The following is a 21,166-nucleotide window of genomic DNA, read 5'->3' as shown; positions in this document are numbered from 1 at the left end:
TCTAAATCTTGAACCTCCCTGCCCCCTGTTGTCCTGATGGATTTGTACAGTCAGTGAGGATCTTAACCTTGGCTCTGAGGGAGGGGTTTATGCTGCCTGAAACCATACACACGTGTGTGCTAGGTTCTCGAAGAAGTGTTATCATGTTCATCAAAGATATCTGAGGCAAAATAAGTCCCTCCCGCTTATAGTAAGCCCCTCCCATGTCCTCCTTCTTTCTTTTTTGTTTTTATTTGTTTGTTTGTTTTTGGTTTTTGGTTTCTTTGAAGCAGGGTCTTTCTGTGTAGCCCTTGCTGTCCCAGAACTCACTCTGTAGACCAGGCTGACTTCTAACTCAGAAATCCGCCAACCTCTACCCCCACTCCCTGCACTCGGCACCCCAGCACATGCTGGGATTAAAAGTGTGGGCCACCACTGCCCAGCCTATGTCCTCTTTTCTAATTAATTTTTGGGCATTAATTTATTTAAGAATTGGGTGTGGTCCAGTGGTAGAACACTTGCCTAGCATGTGTGAGGGTCCATGTTCCACCCCCAACATCACAAATTAAAGCAACAGCAACAATTAATTTGATCCTCAACCTACCTTGTGCTGAAGGTACTACAATAATCCCACTTTACAGATAGGGAACCTGAGGCCAGAAGAGAGCTGGTCTTGGCTGAGTTACAAAGCATAAATATTGGTGACAGAGAAGGTGACATGAGTTGGGCACAACCCAGACCCTCACTCTCTCCTCTCCAGTGGATGACGTACAAGTGTCTTGCTACCGAACGCTCTGCAGTATCTACTCTCTGGGAACCACCAGGAACCCCTATGTGGAAAAGTGAGAAAAATGGGACAGATTATTGGGTTTATATAGACACTTAGAGACTATTGGGATGAAAGGAGGGGGCATGTGAAGTGGGGAGGGGGTGCAAAGCTGGACATATTAAAATCTTGAACTTGCAACTAAACTAGGGTAACTGAAGTTCACGCCAGAAGCCAAAAGAGGGCGCTAGTGGAAAGGCCAGGGATAGAAACAGGCTGTGGGATCTGGGAGAGTGGGAACCAGACACATAAGGAGGCTTGAGTGACTTCTCTGGGAGCAAGCTTGACCGGGCAGGAGACGTGCAGAAACGGGGCAGCAGCATGCTGGAGATCGCTAGAGAGGAACATTTCAGTCTGCGTACAAGTCTTTTTGCCAGGCACGCAGAGAAGGGTGCACACGAGAGCGGCGCCTGCAAATCTGCTCCAGAACGGACCACTAGGGACGCTCCTGTGCAGAATGGGCTGGGGCTCAAAACTCAGCGGAGGGGCGCATGGAAACTAACTGCAGCTCTCCTTCCAGACTGCGGCCAGCCCTGGGGGAATGCCTGGCCCGCCTGGCCGCAGCCATGCCAGTGGCATTCCTGGAGCCTGAGCTGAATGAATACAACGCCTGCTCTGTCTACACCACCAAGTCTCCTCGAGAGCGGGCCAGTGAGTCGCGTGGGCTGGGGCAGCTGTCAGGGGCACAGGAGAGCTCGGGGTGAAGTGCTCCCTAAATCTGAGCTGTGATGGGGCTGAGAAGTCTCTGGGATACTAGTGTTCCACAACAGCCAGACCTTGAGGGATCTGGGCTGTGCTGTAAGGGGCCATCCAAAGCTACTCCTCTGGGAGGGTTAGGGGGACAGAGATGAAGTTTGGAGCTGTGAGGCTGACTATGGATTTGGTAATGCGAAGTTTAGGGAGGCAGGTACCTTGTGGTGTCCTAGAGGTTTGAATGACCCGAGCTTATCGTGGATATTTTTCATTCACAATGTCTGCGGAGTGCCACTTAGGGGCAAGAGTCAGAGGTGGTGGCCACACAAGCCACAGGCAGGCATCCTGTCTTCTCAACCCTGGGGTTAGAGCCAGGAGTGGGGCTCAGAAAATATCCAATCAGGAGAGTCATGCTGTGCTCCCCAAACCCAGCCGAGTGTGGTAGCATGAGCTTGTACCCCGAAATCTGGAATATAAGAACTGGAAGGCCTTCTCCGGGGCCATCTTCACTCCTTAGAAAGTTTGAGGCCAGCCTGGACTACATGAGGCTCAGTCTCCTCCTCCCCACCCCCCACCTTCAAAAAGAAAAAGAAAAAAAAATCCTACTTCCAGCCCATGGAAGGGAACAGTGGGTGATGGACTGTGGGTTTCCAGAAACAAAATTGGAGTCTGGAGCTGAGACCTGAAACTGGGGGGCTCCAGATGGTGGAGACAGCCCAGGCCTCTCCTCTTCCTGCTCTGAGGGCTGAGGTGGGAGGGTCTAGCATGGGGCCCACCAGGGTTGGAAAGCACTTTTTTTGCAACTTGCCACGTAGCAGACATAGAGTTAGGGTGATTTTAGGAGTGAAGGTGTTTAGGGCTCAAGGCTTGCGCGAGACCCCATCAGAATAAAAAGTTGAGGTTCTTGCTTCAGAAGTTCAGTGTGGAAGTCCCACATCGTTCCAGGCATGGAGTCACACGCCCTTACTCCCAGCACTCTGGAAGCAGAGGCTGGTGGATCTCTGTGAGTTCAAGACCAGCCTAGTCTACATAGTGAGTTCGAGGCCAGCCTCTTCTCCATAGTGAGATCAAGTTCCATGCCAGGGGTATATTTAGAGGTTGGGGACAAATCTTGTATTTGGCTTTAGGGATTAATGATGTTGAGGTGTAAAGTTCTTGGGGGGTCACAGTTTCAGTGGGAAGCTGTGGAAGGCACCTGGGTTGGAGGCTGAGATAGGCAGGATGGGCTCTTGGAGACTCTTTCAGGTATAAGGTGGTTTAGGTGTCAGGCGGGTTGTAGGGAAGGTATTGGATTGACAGTTGGCATACCCTGACCTATCCCTGCACCCCAGTCCTGGGGCTTCCCAACAGCGTGGAGGAGATGTGTCCTGACATCCCAGTGCTAGAAAGGCTCATGGCAGAAATCGGGGGGCTGGCCGAGTCCGGAGCACGCTACACAGAGATGCCGCATGTCATCGAGATTACGTTGCCTATGCTGTGCAGCTACCTGCCCCGCTGGTGGGAGCGAGGGCCTGAGGCGCCCCCACCAGCCCTGCCTGCGGGCGCCCCGCCACCCTGTACAGCGGTCACCTCCGACCACCTCAATTCCCTCCTGGGGAACATCCTCCGAATCATTGTGAACAACCTGGGCATCGATGAGGCCTCGTGGATGAAGCGGCTGGCCGGTGGGTCTGCAGGACAGTGTCCCCTGGGGAGCAGGGTGCTGGGGTCCCTGGATGTCAGAGGTCATGTGTGAGTAACACCCACTCTCCTGCAGTGTTTGCCCAGCCCATTGTGAGCCGTGCCAGGCCGGAGCTCCTACGCTCCCACTTCATCCCTACCATCGGGCGATTGCGTAAGCGGGCAGGGAAGGTGGTGGCTGAGGAGGAGCAGCTGCGCCTGGAAGCCAAGGCAGAAGCTGAGGAGGGTGAGCTCCTGGTCCGGGACGAGTTCTCCGTGCTCTGCCGCGACCTGTATGCCCTCTACCCACTGCTCATCCGCTACGTAGACAACAACAGGTCAGCATGGCCAAGCCTGTCCTGACTCGGGCTATTCCTCAACTGCCATGTACACTTGCAACCCCTCCAGACCCTTCCAGCCTCTCCATTCCTAGCTTCTCTGAGCTGGGGAGATGGCTGAGTAGATAAAGGGATAGGTTCTGGACTTGAACCCCAGAACTCATGGGAAGCTAGCTGCAGCAGCACACGTCTGTAATCCCTGTACCCCTGTGGTGAGATGGGAGGTGGAGAAGGGACAGTCTCGGGAAACTCGTAGCCCACCTAGCCTGAAGCTGCAATGGTGGCCAACGAAGTGACTGTCTCAAACAAGGTAGAAGGCAAGGGCTGACACCTGAGGCTGTCCTCTGGCTTCTATGTGCACAGCAGCAAATGCTTGCATGCACACACATGCACACCTATACACACACACATACACCCTGCATACACATATATACACACCTACATACACAGCATACACACAGATACACACACAAACACACATGTATACATACATATAATACATATATATATACATAAACATATACACGCAAATATATACATACATACACACATAGGCACACATACACACAGATACACACATACATATACACAGATATACATACATACACACAGACAGACAGACATACACACACACAAGGCCTTCCTGGGTTTGTCTCCTTCTGTTTCTTAAAACCCTATTGAGGGTTACACTATCCATATAAGGAGACTTATTTCCCCTCCAGCATTGTGTCTACCTGTGTGTAGAGCTAAGTGCCCAGCCTACGTAGTGGAAGACCATGGTCAGGCTTTTCCCACTGAAGAGAAGAAAGGAACATAGATGACATTCCCCAAGAACATAGGTCTTTAAGAAAACAATATAAGCAGGTATCAGCCAATTGCTAACTAATAAATCAAAAGCACTATTTAGATAGCTTAAACTCCAAGATCCATCCCCATTGAAAAGATTGTAAGCTTTCTTGGGCTCTGTGATTGATTAGCTATGTCTGCCATGGGGCAGAAATGGGAGCAGTGGTGTTCATTCTGCATAAATGCCATTTCAGATTTGAACTACACCTGAGCTGTGATCCATCACTACTTAGTTGGCCATAAGTTATTTGTTGTTGCTGCTGTTTGTATTTTGAGACAGAGTCTCACTCTGTAGTCAGAACGAGAACAAAGTAGGCAGGCAAACTCCCAGCAACCCCTCCTGTATCAGCCTTTCCTGGTGAACCATAAGTTTTGTTAGCAAAATTAGGTTAATTTTCTTTGGCTCCCTCTGCACCTGGAAACCTTCATTTTCAGACACAAAATTGAATCTAAAAGAGATCTCTACGTCTCCCAGCTTGGTTCTATCTTTTTTTTCCTTTGTTTTTATCTAAACAGAAAGGGAGGAGAGTTGGTGCACACACACACACATACACACAGACCCCATAACATGCAACTACCACAATCTCCTTTGGATCACAGCAAAAGGTTTTATCCGCCACCTGACCCCTCTCTCCTCTACCTCTGCCACTATATATTTTTTTTAATCTTTAGGCTTAGAAGAGAATTCCATGCTTGGTTTGGGCTATAAGGATGGATTCTGGTTGATACAGGGAAAGGGGGCTGCTGTGCAGAGCCCGACTCTACTAACTAAGGCAATCAGGACAGTTGTCACACAACCACGCTAACAGTGCCCACTACACAGCATATATGTGCCATGCTCCCTCCTCCTGTTTTGTTGTGACAGGTTCACTCTCTGTTGTTCAGGCTTACTTTGGACATGCTCTGTAGCCTAGGCTAGCTCAGCTTCCTGTAGCTGGAGGTACACACCCAGCTGTGTGAAGCTTTATCGTCCCCCTAACACCGGACGATGCAGCTTTCCTACTACATACATAGTAATGCAGAGCTTTCCCTTTAAAACACAGCCATACACCACAGAGACGCTGATCCTTTCATTCGCAGCCTCGGCTTTGCACGGTTCATAATGATTAGAAAATTAAATAGAGCATGGTAGTAGAAATCCCAGTAATCAGGAGTCAGATCTCTGTGATTCTGGGGCAAGCCTGGTCTACACAGTGAGCTCCAGGCCACCCTGGGCTACAAAGTAAAATCCTGCCTGAAAAACCTAAACTTTTAAAGTTTCACTGAACTGATCAGAGTCCCTAAAACACTCCACCCCTCTATTGGATGCGTCTTGGCTCCCATGAGCATCCCTGAATGCTCTGGGTGAGCCCCTTCCCTAAGGGTCCCTGTACCCTTGTCCACTTTTTCCTGGCCCCCAGGGCACACTGGCTGACAGAGCCCAACCCCAATGCAGAGGAGCTGTTCAGGATGGTGGGAGAAATCTTCATCTACTGGTCCAAGTCCCACGTGAGTCCCCAGCCCCTGTGAACCCCCACCCACATCACTGTCTCCACTGGTACTCAAAGGCTTATGGGCAGCTTCTGCCAGTCTCAGGGTCTGAGCCCCACACTGCTTCCCCCACCAGAACTTTAAGCGTGAAGAACAGAACTTCGTGGTCCAGAATGAAATCAACAACATGTCCTTTTTGACAGCTGACAATAAGAGCAAAATGGCCAAGGTGGGTGCTTCACAGAAGTGAGGGGTGGGGAGGAGAGTACCCTCCAGGCCTGGATGGGGGTGGGGAGCAGCCTCCAGGACTACCTTCTTGACCCTCCCAACCCAGTGACCTGTCACCTGTCCTGCTTTGGTCATATCCCCTTTAGCACTCAGGGACCACATCTTCCTACCCCCACCTCCCATCCTTCTTCTCCTCTCCCTTCTTCTTCTTCACAGTCCTCCCCACATCTCTCCTTATGTCCTTCCCTTCATCCTTCCTTTCCCTATTACCCTCCTCCTCACCTGCCTCCTCTTCCCTACCTCCCCCATCTCCACCTCCCCATCTCCCCTTCTGTCTGTCATTCCTTCCTCCATCTCTCGTCCGTGTCCACCCGTCTCCATCCTGTTTTCTTATTTCCTCCCCTCCCATCCTCCATCCCGATTACTCTCCACCCCCTTAGCCCCCCATTACTTTCATTCTCTCATCACCCCCACATCCCTTTCCCTCCTTTCACAACAGCCCTCTCTGGGGTTCTAAAGAACAGCTCCCCCCCCCCCTCCAAATCAAGGTCTGGAAACACACAGCTAACGAGTGGTGGGTGGGGAAGAAGAGCCAGGGTAACTTGGAGTTGGGTCTGGGGCTCTCTGTCGGGCTGGGGTAACCCTTCTTGTCTCTGTCGACAACCCGCTGAAGCAGGCAGGAGACGTACAGGTCAGCGCCACATCTGGAACCTTCTGCATGGCTTTTGGCTAACACCTTTTCCCACTCAAAGCCCCACCCTTTCAAACCCCCTGTTTCTGTCCCTGTCCCCCACCCTCTGTCCTTACCCCCGACCGCCATCCTCTTTGTCTTCTTCCTTCCCAACCATCCTCTCCTTCCCCCACTCTCAGCTTTTGATGAGTTGTTGAATTATTTCTCTTCTGGTTTGGGGTAGTTTTCTTTCTCTTCTTCTTTCTCTTTATCCTTATCTTTTTTTTTTTTTTTTCTTTTTGGTTTTGCTACCAAAAAAAAAAAAAAAAAATTGAGCCATTGGCTTTCCTCCATGCATTGTGGACCTGGTCCCAGGGGGATGGGTGGGACAGCTGCATGGTTAGGGGCAGCCCTGGCTGAGCACAGGTATGCGACTTGGCCTCTGGGGAGAACCCAGTGATGGTAGTGATCTGTGTGACTCTTGCCAAATGTCATCTTTGTGAGCCTCTGATGGCATCCAGCCAACGGACCCCAGGCCTGGGGCTCTTTAAAGACTCAGCAATGCTGCATGTGGGGCCTTCGGCAGCTCAGTATTGCCATGAGTGGGGCTCTGGCCGCAGCTTGCCACTGGGACTTCTTGTTAGCATGACTGGAGTGGCCCTGGCCAAGGAGGGGTCTGCACCTAAGGCTCCAGGACACGGTTGTGGGAGTCTGTGCTCTGTGTCTTGGCTTCCAGATCTTTCCAGATCTGTCTTGCACTTTCTGTCTCTTTGTGTCCTTGTCTGCCTCAGTCTCTCTGTCTCCCCTTCCCTCCAGCTTATCTTGTGTCTTGGGGCTCTTTGTGAGCCGACATCTTTGTTTCGTTCTTGGAAACTTGGTTTGGGCATGTGAAGTGTGGGGTGGAGTGTGGTAGACCCTGGATCCTGTGGAGTTCTCTTAGAGAGGATTACTAGAGTTTGAAAAAATGGGGGTATAGATATACCAGGGCTCTAGTTAGAAGCCGGAATGCAGGAATCAGACCAGGGGTGGGGCTATGGTCATGGCTGTGGCACAAGGAGGAGCAAGGTCCAGGTGAAAATAGGTTGCTTGGCAACCAGGTTAGATGCTGGGTTGTATAAAGTAGCTATAGGTTGTGGTTGGTGCTGGGGTGGTGGGGTGGGGACTTGGGCAAGCACTGAACCCTGTGTCCCCACAGTCAGGTGGCTCAGATCAGGAACGCACCAAGAAGAAGCGCCGGGGGGACCGCTACTCCGTGCAGACATCCTTGATCGTGGCCACACTCAAGAAGATGTTGCCGATCGGACTAAACATGTGTGCTCCCACCGACCAGGACCTCATTGTGCTGGCCAAAGCCCGCTATGCCCTGGTGCTTATCCAGCCCCACCCAGTACCCTACTCTGTTTCTAGGATCCCAGGGAACCCCTAAGATCCAATGGAGACTTTCGGAATCCTGATGTAGCATTCCCCAAAGCTCTCCAGAACGTCAGACACTTACCGAACCCTCAAGGATGTTCTGAACCTTGCGCTAGGATGTGGAGGACTCCATCCAAGAAATCTAAGGACAGGGATACAGTTTAATCCCTAAATGCAACCAAAGACCAATATAGCTTATAGGACCCCAATAAGCTCTGTAGGACTTCACGGGCCTCTCCTCCCACAGCCATGAAACCGCCTTGCCCCCACCCCCAAGACACCTGAAGTCTGAACTATCCCCTGAGACTAAATGAACTCTTTGTAACTCCTCCTCACGACTGAAGGTCTGGGGTCCTATGGGACTTTTCAGCTCACCTCCTTTTGTCTTCAGGCCTCTGCTGGCAGCCAGTGACCCTTTATGAGTCAAAGCCTCTCAGAGTCCTAATGTCCCCTGCCCCAGGACCCCCACTCCCAACCTCTGGCATCTCAAGGGTCCTAGGGATCAATTAATCCAACCCCCCAGAACTTCTTAAGGTAGCCTGGACACCAAGAAAGCTCCTTAGGGCCCACGTCTCCCTTACATAAAATGGTGAGAAGATGCTTTCCAGCCTCAGTAACCCTGAGAAGTCCTCTAGGATTCTGGCACAGGACCCCTCTAAGCATCTGGCAGCTTTCTACCCCACCTCCACCCCAGGGTCCTGAAGACACCTGACTTCTTCCCTCATTTTGCAGCAACCTCTTCTCAGGGTCTCCGAAGGCCACGCCTCAACTTTAACCTCCTAGGAGATATTGAGTACTTGGGACCCTATAGAACCCTCCAGAGCCCCCACAACCCCTACGGCCCTACTTCACCGGCTAACTCTCCCACTGGCCCAGTGTAGCTGGACACTTAATTGGCCTCTCCAACTTCCTATAATCTCTGCTGACCTTGCCATTCCTCCTTGTATCCCCCTCACCTCTCCTGATCCTCCAAGACAACACACTCTATTCAGCCCCTAGAAAAATCCCTCTTTGGGCTATTTGACTGTCACACACACCCCAGGCTCACTAATCCCCTCCGTGCCTTCAGAGTGAGCCTGTGATGTCACTTTAGACATCTGTCTGTCCACAGCCCACAGTTACATTCTTCTCACTTTCCCTAGATCATACCCACACAAGTTCCTCAGCAAGTCAGGCCTAGAAGGGGGAGGGCTGCGGGTCATGGTGGAAGGGGAGGCCTCCAGAGTGACCCAGTGGGCTTTGTCTTCCCAGAAAGATACAGATGAGGAGGTCCGTGAATTCCTTCAAAACAACCTTAACCTTCAGGGAAAGGTAAGTCGTTTGAGGGGAAGTGTGTGAAGCACCCGACATGGAAGAGGGACTTTTTGTTAAATTACATGTATGTATTTAGTGTGTCTTGACATACATGTAGAAGGAGTCAGGGACGACGCAGGAATCAGTTCTCTCCTTCTACCATGTGGGTCTCGGGGGTTGAAGTCAGGTCTTCAGGCTTGGCAGCAAGCCCCCTGCCCACTGAGTAAACTTGCCAGCTCTGCAGAAGGAACTTTGCTTCGCATTCACCTCCTAAGCTTGGCGGGGGGAGGGGGCGGGGGTGCAGCCAGCCAGGGAGGTGCCGTCACTCCCCGGTGCTTACTCCCTTCAGGTGGAAGGCTCACCATCTCTTCGCTGGCAAATGGCACTGTACCGCGGCGTCCCAGGCCGCGAGGAAGATGCCGATGATCCCGAGAAAATCGTGCGCAGAGTTCAGGAAGTGTCCGCAGTGCTCTATCACCTGGACCAGGTGGGCGGGCGCCTCTGTGGCCGAGTCTTTGCATAGGGCCTGGTCTGTGGGCGGGGCCAGATGGTGATAGGAGGGGCTAGGGACAGAGCCTTTCTCTCAAGGAAGCATGGAGCGGTGTGGATCTGGGAAAGGGGCATACTGCATCTAGGGACAAGTGTGATAAAGCACTGGGGCTAGAGTGAGGCTTCTGGAAGGTGCCTTGAGTCTGTTGGCGGGGGTCGGGGGTGTGGGGAGCCTAGGCCTTCCTTTGACGGCTCTGCACGTAGACTTGAACACACATGGACAGCATCGCTAGGGTTAGGTGGAACTTGGGTCATTGCCATGATCTGAGGAGACGTGACAGACTGCCCCACTCCCTAGACGGAGCATCCTTACAAGTCCAAGAAGGCGGTGTGGCATAAACTTCTGTCCAAGCAGCGCCGGAGGGCTGTGGTGGCCTGTTTCCGCATGACGCCCCTGTACAACTTGCCCACGTAAGGCATCCAGGAAGGAGGATAGCACAGGAACTTGGAGGAAGGAAAAAGGACCGAGAGTCCGGAGGATGGAGTACCAAGAGGGTTGATTCTTAGGGCTGAGGGCGGCAGATGCAGGGGGCGGGGGCGGGAGGATGCGGGGGACAGGAGAGGCTCAGGGGTCTGGAGACCTTTGCCTTGCAGGCACCGAGCGTGTAACATGTTCTTGGAGAGCTACAAAGCCTCCTGGATCCTGACTGAGGACCACAGTTTCGAGGACCGCATGATAGATGACCTATCGGTGAGCTGGGGACTGCTTGGGGATGAGGGGCAGGGCTGGGTGGGACTAAGGGAGCCCTCCATAGAGAAACGCGACCCCTTAGGCTTGACTTGGGAAAAGAGACAAAATTCTAGTCCAGCAAGACTATGAAAGGGGACCGATTGGGACTCCAAAAAAGCACCCCCTCCAACCCTCACCCATCCCCCCAGAAAGCTGGAGAGCAGGAAGAAGAGGAGGAAGAGGTGGAGGAGAAGAAGCCAGACCCCTTACACCAGTTGGTCCTACACTTCAGCCGCACAGCTCTAACTGAAAAGAGGTGAGGACTCCTCCCTCCTCAGAAACGTTCCCAGATCCTAAAACCAAAAAAAAACAAAAAACAAAAAACAAAAAACAAAAAACAAACATGGCCGGGCCACGCCTTTAATCCCAGCCCTTGGGAGGCAGAGGCAGGCGGATTTCTGAGTTCAAGGCTAGCCTGGTCTACAGAATGAGTTCCAGGACAGCCAGGGCTATACAGAGAAACCCTGTCTCAAAAAACCAAAAAAAAAAAAAAAAAGAAAGAAAGAAAGAAAGAAATATTCCCAGATCCTTAAAACAAAAATCACCTGACCTTTAATTTTTTTAATTATACTTATTTGTTTATTGTGTGTGCATATCTGCCGGAGGTCAAAGAAAACCTTGCAGGAATCTATTGTTTCCCTCAACCACGTGTGAGTCCCAGGAATCAAACTCATCTTTCCTTGGCAGCAAACTCCTTTGCCCTCTGAACCACCTTACTGGTCCCCAACCATTGGACTCTTTAGTGTCACTCTGTGAGGACAGACAGGTACTTTATATTGTTGCTGAACACATCCTGTCTGAGGGGTTCACAAAAGATGCCACGTGGGTTTATTAAAAGAACATGTCTTGCTTAAGGACTGGACATAGAGCTAAGTAGTAGCACACTTGCTCGGCAGGGACAAGGCCCTGGTTCAACGCCCCAGAGCTGTAACAAAACAAAGCAAGAGGAATAAAAGCATTTGCCTGACAAAGATCAGGATGATATTACAGGGGGTGAAGAGAATCAATATATATGTAATTTCTCTACTAGATAGGAATGGAGACATTTCTAACTCATTTGAACACTTGATAATGAATTAATGGCCATTAATTCATTTTAGTAGTAACTATGGTTGTGAGGATGCTTCTGAGGGGCTGGGGAGATAGTACAGCAGTTAAGGTCTCTTGTGGCTCTTACAGAGGACCCTATACCCATATCCACATATTCAGTACCAACATCCACATAACTGCTGGCCACCATCTATAAATCCAGTTTGGGGATATCTGGCTCCATCTTATGGCCTCTGAAGGTATTGCACTCAGTGCATATATATATCCAAGACACACGCTCACACACACACATTTTTAAACTTTAAAGATTAGCCAGGCTCTGGGTATTGCATGCCTTTTCTCCCAGCACTCATGAGGCAGAATCAGGCGGATCTCTCTGGTCTACAGAGTGAGTTCCAGGACAGCCATGGTCACACAGAGAAGCACTGTCTTGAATAAACTATGAGTGTTGATTATGCCTGATACCATGCTGCGCACCTGACATGCACATTGGCTCACACAGACTACCCTCACCAATTCCTTTTATTTTGTGAACGAGGACATGAAAATTCACAGGGATTTATTTTTCTCACATAGCATGAAATCAAGCTCTAGAGTGTCTGGGGCCGGGCAGGGTGATCCTGATCTGTCAGTCTTAGCTTGGGTCTTAGGAGTCTGCATCAGTTTCTTACTTGCCACTATAAACATCATTCTCCACAGAAACTATGTAAGGGGAGGAAAGATTGTTTCACTTGCTTTTGTTTTTTGAAGGAAGTTTTACTCGAAGGTAACCACACCTACTCATTAAGGCTTCCTGTCAACAGAGACTTTTCTGACTAGAAAGGCCTAAAGAATTTACTATGTGCCTTTCTCACCTCAACCCTCCCTCACCTTTTGAGACAAGGTCTCACTGTGTAGCCCTGTCTACTAGCTCTCTGTAGACCAGGCTGGCCTGCAACTCACAGAGATCCTCCTAGTTCTGGAACCGCACCCCACCTGGCTTTGTTCTTTTTGAACGATCCCAGGATGGATCAGATATGGATCGGATCACCTCAGCCTCCTGAGCGCTAGGATTGCAAGCCTAAGAGGCCACTGCTGAACAGTGTTTCAAAAGATTTGTTTTTGGATGATGGTTTCAGTAGATTTCAGCCGACTGTGGCTGGAAAGGCATGGCATTGGGAGTGTGTAGAGGAGGGTGGTCACATCATGACCATGTGCCAGACAGGAAGAAAGGGCAGCCTTCCCTTCCCCACCCCAGCAAGACCTTTAACTGTTTTTCTCCAGTAAAGGACGCCCTCCCTGGTAAGCTTATGTACATAGCCCATGGTCAAGACTCTGACATCCACCTGTGGCTGCAAAGGATGTGGAAAAGCCAAGTATCTTGTTTCCCATCTGTGGGAGACTCGTAGCTCTGTTACTCTATGTAGGCTGAATTCCAGAGCAAGCTGTATAGCCTCGGCCAGCAGGTCTTTCTTTGTGACTCTTTTTTTTTTTAAAGATTTATTTTTATTTATATGAGCATACTATAGCTGTCTTCAGACACACCAGAAGGGGGCATCGGATCCCATTACAGATGGTTTGTGAGCCACCATGTGGCTGCTGGGATTGGTTGGTAGGTTACCTCCCCAGCAAGACCTCTGGAAGAGCAGTCAGTGCTCTTAACCACTGAGCCATCTCTCCAGCTCCTTTGTGACTCTTTCTACATCTGTAAGATGGGGCTGGTAATATACTTGATGGGACTGCTGTGAGGATAAATTGGTTAATACATGAAGAGCGCCTGACTTCGTCCTAAAACAAAGAGAAACCTCTATTGTAAAATGGACCTCAAGCTGGACATGGGGCTGCATACGTGTAGTCCCAGTTCTAAGGAAGATGAGAGAGCAGCGTTGAAGGCCAGCTTAGGCTACAGCGACAGAATCTGCCCCCAAACAAAAGTCTGGGGACGTGGCTCAGTTGGTAGATTACTTGTCTAGAGTGGATGAAGCCCTGTGTTCAATCCCCAACACCATAAAGAACAGGCATGATGGGACAAAGCTGGAATCCCAGGCCTCAGGAGGTGCAGGCACCATGATAAAGGGCTCAGGGTTATTCCATATTGAGTTTGAGGCCAGCCTGGGCTACCTGAAGCCTTATCTCAATTAAAAACAAAAAGTTGGCAAGGTGTTGCCACTGGGTGTGTCTCTCTGCTTACCTCCTCAGCAAACTGGACGAAGACTACCTATACATGGCTTACGCTGACATCATGGCAAAGGTGAGTTCCTGCCTGTGCTCTGCCGGTGTTCCCATCTCCCCGGCCGCAGTGTCCCACACACTGAAGGGGCTCCCGGGGAGGTGGGTGGGGAACAGGGCATCCACTTTGCTCTCTCACCAACGGATGCTGCTCCCCAGAGCTGCCACCTGGAGGAGGGCGGGGAAAATGGCGAAGAAGGAGGCGAAGAAGAGGAAGTGGAGGTGTCCTTTGAGGTAAGGGGAATGGGGGAAACTCTTGACTCCCGTTCACTCTGTATGTGACCAGAGTGCTGCACCTGGGCACACAGTGGCAACAGAGGGGGAGGCGTTGGTGAAGGGTAGGGCCAAGATGGGGCCAGCTCCAGGGGTACAGCAGCTCAGACACAGAGTGAGAGGGTGCCAGGGAGGGCTTCTCAAGGAAGAAAGTATCTGAGAAGGATAAAAGTAGAATACAACAGCCAGCTGTGGTGTTGGAGACCTGCCATCCTAGTGTTCAGAAGGATGAGACAGAAGAATCATAAGTTCGAGGCCAGCCTAGGGGACATGAGGAACCTGCACTTTAAAAAAGGAAGGAAGGAAGGAAGGGAGGAAGAAAGAAAAAAGATGTTTAGAGGCTAATGAGATGGCTCAGCAGTTAACAGCACATTGGCTTTGCCCAAGGACCTGATTTCTGTCCCCAGCACCTACATGGTGGCTCAAAACCACCTGTAACTCCAGTTCCAGGGGTTCTTGTGCCCTCTTCTGGTCTCTGTGGGCACTGCATGCATACAAAAAGTGTCCATAGAGACATTCAGATCTGCTTATACACGCGTGTGCGCACACACATGTACATAAAATAAACACACCTTTAAAAATATATTTAAAATACAAATCCATAAGCTGGACATAGTGACTGATTCATGGTTATAATACCAGCACTTGAAAGTCTGAGGCAGGAGGATTGCCAAAAGTTCCAGGCCAGTCAGAGTGATACTGTAAGACCTTTGTCAAAGCAAACGAACCCTGCATTAAGTCTAGAACTGGATAGTGCCTGTCCTTTATGTAGTTATCTGAAGCAAGATGTAGCAGGCGTTCATTAAGAGGTTATAGTGCATATTACGTGATAGATATTTCAAGACATTTGAAACTGTAATGTGATGTGAGTGCATTTGTGAGTCTTCTTGGTAACAGTAGCAAGAGTTCTGGCAACATTTGCACAGCATAAGGAATTCCAGGTTTCCACTGGAGAGTGACAGACAGGAACATAGAGCATGTTCATAGACTTTAGGCACTGACCTGCTAGAGGTCTGCAGACATGAGCCAGGTACAGGAGAGGAACAGAATTTGAGCCCACTGGGGCATGCATGGAGAGTTGGCGGATATGGCTGTAGCTGAGAAGACAGATGAGGGAGAAGGACGAGGCTCTGGGATCCCAGGCTAGGCTGCCACCGAGCACTCAAACCTGTTCCCACCCCAGGAGAAGGAGATGGAGAAACAGAGGCTCCTGTACCAGCAGTCAAGGCTGCACAACCGGGGTGCTGCTGAGATGGTACTGCAGATGATCAGTGCCTGCAAAGGTGCTGTCTCTGCCCCCCCATCCCAGGCACCCCCTCCTTGCCCCTGTGAACACACCTGCCACATCCTCCCCAGTCCACTCGCTCCCTGCCAACCCTGCTTGCCCCCTCTGCATGCCTCCAACCTACATACATACTTCAGCTCCTGCTGATTTTCTGGGGTGTCTGTCTTTTGAATCTCCCCTGCACTCTTTGGTCACACATAGAACCCTGTCTGTACATAAACTTCATCCCCCTCTTTCACCTACCTATGGTAGGTTGTGTGTGTGTGTGTGTGTGTGTGTGTGTGTGTGTGTGTGTGTGTGTGACTGTGAAAACCTCAGGCTGAACAGGTCATTTATTTTATTAATTTGTTTCTTGGCCTGGTCTCTGCGACCTCCAGGAGAAACGGGTGCCATGGTGTCTTCCACCCTGAAGCTGGGTATCTCCATCCTTAACGGAGGGAACGCTGAAGTGCAGCAGGTAACAGCCGCGCAGGATCTTGGGAAGAGGGGCTGAGAGGGGGCGGGGGCAGGGGGGTGTTGTTGAGTGGCTTCCAGGCGCCCCCCACCCCCATCTCCTGCCACTTCCACTGCAGAAAATGCTGGATTACCTGAAGGACAAGAAGGAAGTGGGCTTCTTCCAGAGTATCCAGGCGCTGATGCAAACGTGCAGGTGGGGGTCTCCCTTACAGTTCTGCTCTGCTGAGGGGCGGGGCGATGGCGGGGGTGGGGCCTGGGGGCGGGGCGTAGGCGGGCTCTACTTACACTCTCCTGGTCCAGGAAAAGGGCCCTACACAGAGGAGTACAAATACTAGAGCGTTTACTAGGAAGAATCTCACAAGTTGTAAGACCGAGTTGTGGGTCGTGGTGGTGCTCACCTTTAACCCCAGCATTTGGGAGGCAGGGGCAGGAGGATCTCAGTGAGTTTGAGGCCAGCTTGGTCTGCAGAAGAAGAGGGAGTGCCAGGACAGCCAGGGCTGCACAGAGAAACCGTGTCTGGGGGTGCGGGGGCGGGGGGGGGGAGAGGAAGGGAGAAGGGAGGGGGAATGGACCCACTGAGTTATGGGCTAGCATTGTACCTTGGCAGCAGAGCCCTGCCTAAGCTGTGCAAGACCTGAGTTCCTCCTCCACCATGGAAGAGAGGATAAGATGTGACACATGGTGGGGGGTGGGGGGAGCACTCAGAAAGCAGAGGCAGGAGGATTACAGAGAGTGTAAAAATACACTGAGCTACAGGAGACCCTGTCTCAAAAAAGGAAAAAAAAAAAAAAAAAAAAAAGGAGGGACAAGGGGAGAGTAGTAATGAAGGTTCAGACAAGTGGAACCTTGGTTAGTGACAGTTCACAGAAGGGCCCCAGCAGGGCTCACCGGCTCTCTTAGAAGACCATATTCGTCTGGCTCTTCCACCATTTTTCTTTCCTCCCTTCTTGCTGTCAGCTGACTTTTCTCTAACCCTCTGTAGGATTGGCTAACTGATGTTTTCTGTGTCTTCATGATTTCAGCTTGCATACTTCACAGGGCCCGGGTGGTGGAGGCTTGAGGAAGAGGGTGGGATGGGGATGGGGTGAAGAGAGAGGCGGGAGGGGCCTGAGCATCCAGGCAGAGGGTGAAGGGATTGAATAGGGGCGAAGGCTGGAATGGTGTCTACAGAAGACGAGAGGTGGGTGGGCGAGTAGTTTCTGTCTGCTCTCTCTAATGCATTACATCCTGGTCTTTATGGCTTGTCAGCTGTCGTGGGGGCTGCCAGGCCACGCAAGACAGAAACCGGACCTTTCTCACCTCAATCATCTCTTTCCTCAGCGTCCTGGACCTCAATGCCTTCGAGAGGCAGAACAAGGCAGAGGGGCTGGGCATGGTGAACGAGGACGGAACTGGTGAGACCTTCTTCTGGGTGCCCCTCTCCCCGGGACATCACCTTCCTCAAGATCCTGTTCTCTGTCCCACTGGCTGCCCACAGCCCCAGTCCCCCAAGGCACCCCTCTTCTCAAGAGTTCCCTCAGGTTCCCACAGGGTTGTGATTCCCGGTCCTAAGCCCCCCCCCCCCATGCCTCCAGGGTCTCCCTTCCCATGGGCTCCACCCCTGGGTGTCATTTGGTCTGGTGTTCCGTCACCCATTACCACGTGGACCCTCTCTCCACGTGCCCCAAGTCTCATTCTGGTTGCTGTTCATTAATGTCCCTAATCCGGTTAATCGAGTCTCCTCTTTGCTGTGTTTTGACGTGTCTAACTTTTCACCCTGGCCTCTGCCTCCTGCCTCTCTTGTGTACGTGTGTTTTCTCTCTCTCTCTCTCTCTCTCTCTCTCTCTCTCTCTCCCCCTCTCTCTCTCTCCTTCCCTTTCTCCCTCCTCCCTCCCCTCGCTTCCCCCACATTCCTCTCCCTTGCTAACCGACTCCCTTCTGTCTCCTTACGACTGTCTTTCTCTCTATGCTTGTTTCTCTCTGTGTGTGTGTCTTTGTCCCATGTCGCTGTACTTCTGTCCGTCTCTGTCTCTTTTTCCTCTTTTCTCCTGCTTCCTCCTCCCATCCTGTTGGCTGCCCCAGTCATCAATCGCCAAAACGGTAATTCCCCCGCCATCCATTGCTGTGCTGCGCCCACCTTACCCCCTTCTAACCCCTGATACCCCCTGGGGCTGAGGATCTGGGACAGTCAGGGAGGTCAGAGCGGTGGCCCCTTCAGTGGATCCCATAGGGAAGGTTCCCCGAGTTCAGAGGTGGGTGACATAAGTTTTATTTAACGTAAGCCTCAGTTTCCCCCATATGAAACACAGAAGTTTGAAAAGACAGTCAAGGTCCCCTTTCAGCTGGATATTTTGGGGGCTTCCAGACCCAGATTCCCAGTCCAAGGTGGGATGAGCCCTCCCCCGTTCCCACCCTCTCTGCGCTGTGCGACCCAAACCTAGTCTGGTGGTCCTTGTTGGAGGCAACCACTCTGATTGGTGCCGCGCGTGCCCTCTGCGCCTGCTCTGATTGGCCCATTCCCAATCTAGCCTTACAGCGCACCGTGATTGGTTTCTTTCAGATGTCTATTCTGATTGGACCATGTTGACACACCTCTATTTTTCCCTGGTTGGCTGCTTTTGAAGCTTTGGGGCCAGTTGGTTGGCTTTCAATCCCTGTCTCTTCCCAGCCCAGCCCTCCCCTGCCCAGAGCCTTGTGTGCAAGTGACCCCAACCCCTATAATCCATTAACCCCTGCAGCCTGGAGTCTGGCTCAGGGTTATACCAGCTGCTAAATGTCTGCTGGGTCACTCCTAGATGTCACACAAGTGGTGACATCGGAGAGACACTGATGTGAAAAGACACTTGAGGCCCTAGCTTCGTGAGCCAATGAGGAGGCCAGCTCCTCAGGCCTCCATCTACAGAGCTCACAGGCTGGTGTCTTGGATGCCGGTGGCCCTCACAGTGTCTTTGAAGTGTTGCTTGCTCCTTCCAGCCCACCCCCCCCCCCGTTACGTTGTGCATGCTTGTGCAGTGTGCATGGGTTGTGTGCATGTGTGTGCTGTGTCCTGGCACATCTGACCCCTCCCGGCTCCCCTTCTTCCCACCCAGGAGAGAAAGTCATGGCGGATGACGAGTTCACACAGGACCTGTTCCGCTTCCTGCAGCTGCTCTGCGAGGGGCACAACAATGGTGAGAAGGAGGGTGGGCGGGGTGGGGGCGGAGCTTCCAAAAGTCACCCAAATTACTCCAATCCCTCCTCTTATCGGCAGCAATGACTTCTCTAGCCCTGCAGACCTCATCCAGCCTTCGGCTCTACTATGGGGATCAGGGGCCCAAGGCCATCTTAGTTACATAGGTAGTGTGAAGCCACAGGAGACCCAAATAACAAATAACAATCACAAGTTTCTCTGGCTTCTGAAATTTCTGGAAGCAAACCACTTAGCTTCACTTTCACTTCCTCTGGCCAGTCCAACTAACTCCCCAAAGGCAGTCTGCCAAAATCCAGTTTGGCCAGTTTCCCCAGATAGGCAATTCGTCACACTCGGCTTTCCCACGGGCATTTGGCAGCCCTAAAGCATCTCTAAAGGATGGACGCCAGAGTCCACAGACGTACCAATTGCTCGGCGCTTAAAAGTGAATATATTTGATTTATTCATTTGTTTATCACAGAGAACATTTTCCCAGGAGATGTACGGATCCTCTCGTAGCAGAAGTGAGAAATTTCGCAGGCTCTGCCTTCATTGTGCCAATTTAACAAAATCCAGTGTGACGCAGCCCACTCGTTAAACTCTGTGCGGCTCGAACAGCTTATGCTGAAGGGACAGTTAAGCCGGGCGTGGTGGCAGAGGCCTGCAGTCCCTGTGCTGAGATACTCTGGCAGGACGAGTCCAAGCCGCCTGGCTGCCCAGGGAGCCCAGAAACCAAGAGCAGCCTAAAGCCTAACCAACCTTCCCTGCAAGCTGTTTCCCATGACAAGCGAGTGCCACAAGGTGGTGTTTACAATGTTCACAGTACATAGAAAGCCACAAACCACCCAGAGGGAAAGTGTGTGTGTGTGTGTGTGTCTGTCTGTCTGTCTGTCTGTCTGTCTGCCTGCCTTTGTGTGTGTGTCTGTGAGAGGTTTCTGTGTATCTATGACACTGTGTGATGTGTGTTTGTGTCTGACTGTCTGATTGTGTAATGTGTGTGACTGTGTGATCTGTGTGTGTGTGCCTGTGATGTGTGTATGACTGTGTGATGTGTGTGACTGTGTGATCTGTGTGACTGTAATGTGTGTATGACTGTGTGATGTGTGTGACTGTAATGTGTGTATGACTGTGTGATGTGTGTGACTGTGTGACTGTGATGCGTGTGACTGTGATGCGTGTGACTGTGATGCGTGTGACTGTGATGCGTGTGACTGTGATGCGTGTGACTGTGATGCGTGTGACTGTGATGCGTGTGACTGTGATGCGTGTGACTGTGATCTGTGTGACTGTGTGATCTGTGTGACTGTGATGCGTGTGACTGTGATGCGTGTGACTGTGATGCGTGTGACTGTGATGCGTGTGACTGTGATGTGTGTGACTGTGATGTGTGTGACTGTGATGCGTGTGACTGTGATGTGTGTGACTGTGATGTGTGTGACTGTGATGCGTGTGACTGTGATGCGTGTGACTGTCATGCATCAAGTGTCTTCTGTTGTTACTCTCTGCCTTATAGTCTTGAAACAGGATTTCTCACTGAACAAGAAGTGTCCCCTGCCATATATACACACCTTTACCACTTAGACCTGCTGAACCAAGGATCTGCCAGTCTCTTCAGCTACATACTAAATTCAAGGCTAGCCTGGGCTACATGATAGCCTGTCTCAAAGAGCAAGACAAAGCAAAATAAAACAAAACAAAAGAAGAGAACAAGGACAAAGAAATGGAGGATTTTATCTCTATCTATTAAATATTTGTTCAGGAAAACTTAATTAAAAAGCAATTAGAAGCTGGGAATGGTGACACATGCTTTTAATCCCAGCACTCAGGAGGCAGCAGCAGATGGATCGCTGGATTCAAAGCCAGTTTGGTCTATAGCGCTAATTCCAGGACACTCAAGGCTATACAGAAAAACCCTGTCTTGAAAAAAAACACTAAACTAATTAATTATTTAATATAAATAAAAACAATTGAAGCTGGGTGTGAGGGTAGCACAGTTGTAATTCTGGTAGGTGAGAGTCTGAGGTAAGAGGGTTTAAGGCTAGCCTGAGGCAC

At 51.1% G+C, this 21,166-nt stretch overlaps 1 protein-coding gene across 13 annotated transcripts in view; it reads left to right on the top strand.

Moving 5' to 3' along the window:
* Nucleotides 1–21,166, top strand: part of Ryr1 (ryanodine receptor 1, skeletal muscle) — a 121,840-nt gene that overhangs the window by 62,216 nt on the left and 38,458 nt on the right. For 8 of the 13 annotated variants that reach the window (XR_003946422.1, XM_030242251.1, XM_006539688.3 and 5 more), the window contains 21 exons: nt 740–821; nt 1,326–1,456; nt 2,830–3,162; nt 3,255–3,495; nt 5,742–5,829; nt 5,948–6,040; nt 6,716–6,730; nt 7,905–8,075; nt 9,374–9,433; nt 9,765–9,902; nt 10,263–10,375; nt 10,559–10,655; nt 10,844–10,950; nt 13,923–13,974; nt 14,112–14,186; nt 15,409–15,508; nt 15,888–15,967; nt 16,083–16,159; nt 17,287–17,360; nt 18,028–18,045; nt 19,035–19,115. Coding sequence is in view for 12 of the 13 variants with exons in the window: in XM_030242251.1 (XP_030098111.1) it covers nt 740–821; nt 1,326–1,456; nt 2,830–3,162; nt 3,255–3,495; nt 5,742–5,829; nt 5,948–6,040; nt 6,716–6,730; nt 7,905–8,075; nt 9,374–9,433; nt 9,765–9,902; nt 10,263–10,375; nt 10,559–10,655; nt 10,844–10,950; nt 13,923–13,974; nt 14,112–14,186; nt 15,409–15,508; nt 15,888–15,967; nt 16,083–16,159; nt 17,287–17,360; nt 18,028–18,045; nt 19,035–19,115 (2,226 nt within the window). In the remaining variant the exon portion in view is untranslated. The remainder of the gene's footprint in view (nt 1–739; nt 822–1,325; nt 1,457–2,829; nt 3,163–3,254; nt 3,496–5,741; nt 5,830–5,947; nt 6,041–6,715; nt 6,731–7,904; nt 8,076–9,373; nt 9,434–9,764; nt 9,903–10,262; nt 10,376–10,558; nt 10,656–10,843; nt 10,951–13,922; nt 13,975–14,111; nt 14,187–15,408; nt 15,509–15,887; nt 15,968–16,082; nt 16,160–17,286; nt 17,361–18,027; nt 18,046–19,034; nt 19,116–21,166) is intronic. The other 5 variants (XM_006539689.3, XM_030242249.1, XM_030242253.1 and 2 more) reach the window with 3 other exon arrangements.

This window comes from Mus musculus, chromosome 7, assembly GCF_000001635.26.
Source record: "Mus musculus strain C57BL/6J chromosome 7, GRCm38.p6 C57BL/6J".
Taxonomy (NCBI): domain Eukaryota; kingdom Metazoa; phylum Chordata; class Mammalia; order Rodentia; family Muridae; genus Mus; species Mus musculus.
This window is presented reverse-complemented; position numbering and strand designations above follow the sequence as displayed.